General features: G+C 30.8%; 1 protein-coding gene across 4 annotated transcripts; it reads left to right on the top strand.

Moving 5' to 3' along the window:
* The first annotated feature begins 1,496 nt into the window (after positions 1-1,496).
* On the top strand, positions 1,497-5,247 carry LOC114306321 (inositol oxygenase 2). Of its 4 annotated transcripts, none has more exons than XM_082884200.1 (5): positions 1,497-1,762; positions 1,926-2,007; positions 3,287-3,362; positions 3,529-3,610; positions 4,770-5,247. In XM_082884200.1, exons 1-4 carry the CDS (start codon positions 1,587-1,589, stop codon positions 3,582-3,584), a joined length of 390 nt encoding a protein of 129 aa, XP_082740326.1. In that variant the 5' UTR covers positions 1,497-1,586; the 3' UTR covers positions 3,585-3,610; positions 4,770-5,247. The 4 variants fall into 4 exon arrangements, 3 of the variants coding, with proteins under 3 accessions (XP_082740326.1, XP_082740325.1, XP_082740323.1); XM_082884199.1 differs by having other exon boundaries at positions 1,605-1,762; positions 1,926-1,977; positions 3,227-3,362; positions 4,770-5,137; XM_082884197.1 differs by having other exon boundaries at positions 1,605-1,762; positions 3,227-3,362; positions 4,770-5,136.
* The last annotated feature ends 994 nt before the right edge of the window (positions 5,248-6,241 follow it).

Genomic DNA, 6,241 nt, shown 5'->3' with positions numbered 1-6,241 from the left:
TACCCAACGTTGAATTCACAACGCTGATGTCAAATCCACGATGATGATTCACTCCGGAATCCACTAAAACTTCAGGTCCAAGTTCTCCTGAATCCACCGATGAACACCTCTTTCTTTTTGTGAATAAATGAACAAAATTAACCCTTGATGTTTATCAATATGTAATTCATTGATCAATTGATCCTCTTTTATACATGAAGAAAACCCATATAAACCACCCTCCAATATAGAACACTTTGTATTCTGCACTTCTCTAAGAATCTGGACGAGTTAAACCTTAAAAATAGCAAACGATACACTTTATATTAAATAAAGTCATGAAGACCACTCGAGCACACACTTTACCGCTCAAACAGTGTGAGTAAAAGGTGCTACAAACATATAGGCCAACCACTCGGATGATTCACTTATTGTTTGAGCACACAAATGATCACTCGAGCGGTCAAATAACTTTGGCTTCAGCACAATAGCTCAATCCTCGTACATAGTCAGAGAAGTGGTAATCAAAGAATGCGGAATACTCAAGATACGGAATGTCAGCACAAACTCCTTTACACAGATACAATTCAGGTTGGATTTATATCTAAACACTCGTAGCCTCACTGAAAGAAGAAAATGAATAAAATTATTATTAAAAAGAATTTTATTAAATGAGATTACCAATTACTAAAACGTAACAATTAAATATTAAAGGCATTTTTTTCCGGCTTTATTTGTATCATATATATAATATATATTTAAATACACATTTATGGTTTGACAAAAAAAAATAAAAAATACCCAGCATATTTCGCAATATATTTTTAAAATAATTATATATATATAAAAATATCTATATAATAAGGCAAGAGGCTTTTTGAAAATGTCTTAAAATGTATGTGAGATACATTTTAATCCAATGGTCTAAATTGTCTCATCTCAACTTCAATGGTTGAGATGTCTTTACTTCCCTCTCTCTCCATCAATGGTTGATGAGGAAGAGATTTAAGCATCAACGACTTTATTTCCCTCTGATGGTCCGAAAATATCTCTCTCTCCCCCTCTCCATCACAGGTATTCATCTCCTCTCTCTCTCTCTCTCTCATTTCAATTTTTGAACTCTCTCTCTCTACGTTAATCGGAGCACATCCTGTGCGACGCCGACGACCACCAACACCACCGACCACCTCCTCTCCTCTCATCCTCCTCTTTCGTCTCTCTCCCCTTGCAAGGTAAACTAGAACTTCCAACTTGAATTCATGATATTTTTTGTGGGTTTGCTTGAATCTGAATCTGAATGTAAAGTTGTGTTGAATCTGGGTGTTGAATCTGGGATTTGGTTGTAAAGTTGAATCTGAATGTTTTGTGGGTTTGCTTGAATCTGAATGTTTTGTAAAGTTGAATATTTTTTTGCTTGAATCTGAATTTTTTGTGGGTTTGTATAGTTGAATCTGGATATTTTTGATATGTGGTTGTTTGGTTGGGTTGATTTTGAAATGAGTTTTGAATCTGGATATTTTCATTTTTAAAAAGTTTTGGGTCTGAAATGGGTTTCACTTGAGCAACCTGATATGGGTGTGTTTTTATTGTTTTTGTTTTTATAAAACATGTTTCTGTATACATTTTGGATACATACTTTGATGGTTGTCATGATCAGTATAGAAAATCAATTTCATACTTTGACAGGTTCACAAGGGAAGGATAAGAGGATTCTTTTTGATAATAATGACTTGGTTTTGCATGAAGGATTTCTAGAGATCAATTCATTTGGCCACTCATTTAGGTCAGTTTTATTTTGTTTTATTTCCCTTTTTTTACCCTTTTTTTTATATTTATAATCGGTATGAGCAAAAATGGAAGTTGCATCATGTAGCAATTAGGGCTATAAATCAATCAAGTTTGAGCCGAATTGACGAGATGAATTCTAACATGAAAAAACTTGACAGGGACTATGATGCAAAGAGTGAAAGACAACAAACTGTTGAGGAATTCTATTGGGTGAACCACATTAACCAAACATATGATTTTGTAAGTTCACTATTGTTTTCAAATTTTTTTTTTCATTATTGTTTTTGTTTTTATATGGGTTTTTGAAAACAATGACAAATTCATAAACACACATCTTTTCCATTTTGGTGTGAAAACATTCTTGAAAAATTAAAAAAAAAAAAAAGTTTAGAACTGTTTCTTAAGAACAATATTTTCAAAAATAGTTTGTCACACAAATTTTTTTCATTTTTCATAGATTTTGAATATATTTTCATAGACTTTGAATATATAAACCCAGTTTATGCACTCTATATTTTCATAGATTTTGAATCCAAATATTTTCATTTTTAAAAAGTTTTGGGTCTGAAATGGGTTTTACTTGATATATATACATGTATAGTCCAGTGTATAAAATTGATGAAGGGTTGGAGATGTTCTTAGTAAAATGTTGAAGGCCCTAAAATATTTTCTCTAAATTTACTACATAGCAGGGGTTGGGTCTTGGAGAAGTTCTTGGTCTTGGTTGATTCCAAAACAAATCAACTTCCAACTTGAATTCATGATATTTTTTGCTTGAATTCATGATATAATAAGTCGACCTACACTAAATTGTGTCCATTTCAACTCTGAACCAAATGACAATTATGTTGTAATCAGGCATAAATGACTAATATACACTAAACAGTATCAATTTCAACTCTTAACCAACCAAATAATGATACATTACATGCAATTATATGTAATTCTATGAGATAACAAATGTTCAAATCAGGACATAAATGCCAAATAACTATACTCCCTATGAGAATAATATAAACTGGACTATAACTATACTCCCTATGCCAAATAACAAAGGTTCAAATCATGACATAAATGCCAAATAACATAAATGCCAATTATATGCAATTCTATGAGAATGTTTTGTGGGTTTGCTTGAATATGAATGTTTTGTAAAGTTGAATATTTTTTTGCTTGAATCTGAATTTTTTGTGGGTTTGTAAAGTTAAATCTGGATATTTTTGATATGTGGGTGTTTGGTTGGGTTGATTTTGAAATGAGTTTTGAATCTGGATATTTTCATAGATTTTGAAACTGGATATTTTCATTTTTGAAAAGTTTTGGGTCTGAAATGGGTTTCACTTGAGGAACCTGATATGGGTATGTTTTTACTGTTTTTGTTTTTACAAAACATGTTTCTGTATACATTTTGGATACATACTTTTATTTTTATTTTTATTTTTTTTAATTTTATTGACAGGTTCACAAGGGGAGGATAAGAGGGTTCTTTTTGTTAACAATGACTTGGTTTTGCATGAAGGATTTCCAGTTCCAAAATCTGTGCAAGATACTGGGTTTGATGCCCCAGAGATCAATTCATTTGGCCACTCATTTAGGTCAGTTTTATTTTGTTTTTTTTCCCTTTTTTTCCCCCCCTTTTTTTTATATTTATAATCGGTATGAGCAAAAATGGAAGTTGCATCATGTAGCAATTAGGGCTATAAATCAATCAAGTTTTAGCCGAATTGATGAGATGAATTCTAACATGAAAAAACTTGACAGGGACTATGATGCAAAGAGTGAAAGACAACAAACTGTTGAGGAATTCTATCGAGTGAACCACATTAACTAAACATATGATTTTGTAAGTTCACTATTGTTCGATATGGATTTCAATTTTTTTTTTTCATTATTGTTTTTGTTTTTATATGGGTTTTTGAAAACAATGACAAATTCATAAACACACATCATTTCCATTTTGGTGTGAAAACATTCTTGAAAACTTAAAAAAAAAAAAAAAGTTTAGAAATGTTTCTTAAGAACAATATTTTCAAAAATAGTTTGTCACACAAATTTTTTTCATTTTTCATAGATTTTGAATATATTTTCATAGACTTTGAATATATAAACCCAGTTTATACACTATATTTTCATAGATTTTGAAATATATTTTGAATTTGGATATTTTCATTTTTAAAAAGTTTTGGGTCTGAAATGGGTTTCACGTGATATATATACATGTATAGTCCAGTGTATAAAATTGATGAAGGGTTGGAGATGTTTTTAGTAAAATGTTTAAGACCCTAAAATATTTTCTCTAAATTTACTACATAGCAGGGGTCGGGTCTTGGAGATGTTATTGGTCTTGATTGATTCCAAAACTAATCAACTTCCAACTTGAATTCATGATATTTTTTGCTTGAATTCATGATATAATAAGTCGACCTACACTAAATTGTGTCCATTTCAACTCAGAACCAAATGACAATTACGTTGTAATCAGGCATAAATGACAAATATACACTAAACAGTATCAATTTCAACTCTTAACCAACCAAATAATGATACATTACATGCAATTATATGCAATTCCATGAGATAACAAAGGTTCAAATCAGGACATAAATGCCAAATAACTATACTCCCTATGAGAATAATATAAACTGGACTATAACTATACTCCCTATGCCAAATAACAAAGGTTCAAATCAGGACATAAATGCCAAATAACATAAATGCCAATTATATGCAATTCTATGAGAATGTTTTGTGGGTTTGCTTGAATATGAATGTTTTGTAAAGTTGAATATGAATGTTTGTATAGAATAAGGCAAAGGGTGAGGTGAGAGATGGACACACATAGATGGACATGAATGATGACCCATCACTACTGATTGGCTTATATATAATGCAAAGGACTCCCAGATTGGGGACACACTAATAGACCTTCTTGAGGCTCCTTTAGCTTTACCATTCTATGTCAATAACTCAATTTTTTTTAACGTTTTTTAATTTCCCAACAGTGGCTTCAAGACCCATCGTTCAACACCAAAACAGAGGTATTTTACATTGTCTCTTGAATTTCCCTTTCTCTGCTCTTGATCGCTGTTGTTGATTAATTATGTTTTTTGAATTCTGAATCCTGACAGATTTGTTGTTTGGATTTGTTAGTTGATAATATTTTGTATTACTTCTAAGATTTCATGTACAGCACACAATGCTTCCCTTTCTATTTGACATGTAACTTTATAGAGATATGTCCAATTTTGGAGTTAATAATAATGTATTTTGGAGTTGAGCCCATCTCAATCTCAATTAAACAGTGGACGTTTTATTTTTAGGCTTTTAAGTCTGTAGAAAATTTGTCAAAAATTTACCAAATAGGTTTTTGTTTTCAAGCTTTTTTTTTTTTCCTTCCTTGAAAGTTCAAACATTGAGTTTGCATTTGCTTTGATTGTTGAAAAACTTTGTTCTTTACCTGCTCGCATAACTTTTTACTTTATTGTTGACTGTAAAAGAAATAACATAACAACAACTTAAAGATCGCATAAACACGTAATTAAACTAAAATAAAACTATTTGGGCGTTAATTGAATTTCATTTGAAAACTCGCCTATGTTCTTTTATAGATGTTTTTGATTGAAAACTCTCTTCATTTGATTGGAAACTCCCACAGCTTCTGTGAACTTAGATAGATGTTTTTGAGTTTGTTTTGTGGTGGGTCACCAAAGCTCAACAATGGTTGTTTGCCTATGCTATTTTCTTGGTATAGAAACAGGAATTTTCAGGTTGAAGGCATAATTTCATTTCTGTAATTGATAATTTATTTTTAAGACAAGAAGGGTTGGGATTACAATTATTATGAATTAATAATTGATAATTTATTAAATAGTATTGGGATTACAATTATATTCTAATCTCAACATTATTTACACCGTGCCTCAACATGATGCAACTTCTATTTTTGCTCATACCGATTATAAATATAAAAAAAAGGGTAAAAAAAGGGAAAAAAAACAAAATAAAACTGACCTAAATGAGTGGCCAAATGAATTGATCTCTAGAAATCCTTCATGCAAAACCAAGTCATTGTTATCAAAAAGAATCCTCTTATCCTTCCCTTGTGAACCTGTCAAAGTATGAAATTGATTTTCTATACTGATCATGACAACCATCAAAGTATGTATCCAAAATGTATACAGAAACATGTTTTATAAAAACAAAAACAATAAAAACACACCCATATCAGGCTGCTCAAGTGAAACCCATTTCAGACCCAAAACTTTTTAAAAATGAAAATATCCAGATTCAAAACTCATTTCAAAATCAACCCAACCAAACACCCACATATCAAAAATATCCAGATTCAACTATACAAACCCATAAAAAATTCAGATTCAAGCAAAAAAATATTCAATTTTACAAAACATTCAGATTCAAGCAAACCCACAAAACATTCAAATTCAACTTTACAACCAAATCCCAGATTCAACAC

This window comes from Camellia sinensis, chromosome 8 (genome assembly GCF_055761805.1).
Source record: "Camellia sinensis isolate YWXY chromosome 8, ASM5576180v1, whole genome shotgun sequence".
Lineage (NCBI taxonomy): Eukaryota > Viridiplantae > Streptophyta > Magnoliopsida > Ericales > Theaceae > Camellia > Camellia sinensis.
This window is presented reverse-complemented; position numbering and strand designations above follow the sequence as displayed.

What these genes read in the sequence shown, in the direction of transcription:
- LOC114306321 (XM_082884197.1), top strand. Translation starts at nt 1,620, where the DNA reads ATGGTTGTCATGATCAGTATAGAAAATCAATTTCATACTTTGACAGGT. An exon ending in TCATTTGGCCACTCATTTAG is followed by an intron (nt 1,763 to 1,925) that starts GTCAGTTTTATT and finishes AAAACTTGACAG; the next exon opens with GGACTATGATGCAAAGAGTG. An exon ending in TCATTTGGCCACTCATTTAG is followed by an intron (nt 3,363 to 3,528) that starts GTCAGTTTTATT and finishes AAAACTTGACAG; the next exon opens with GGACTATGATGCAAAGAGTG.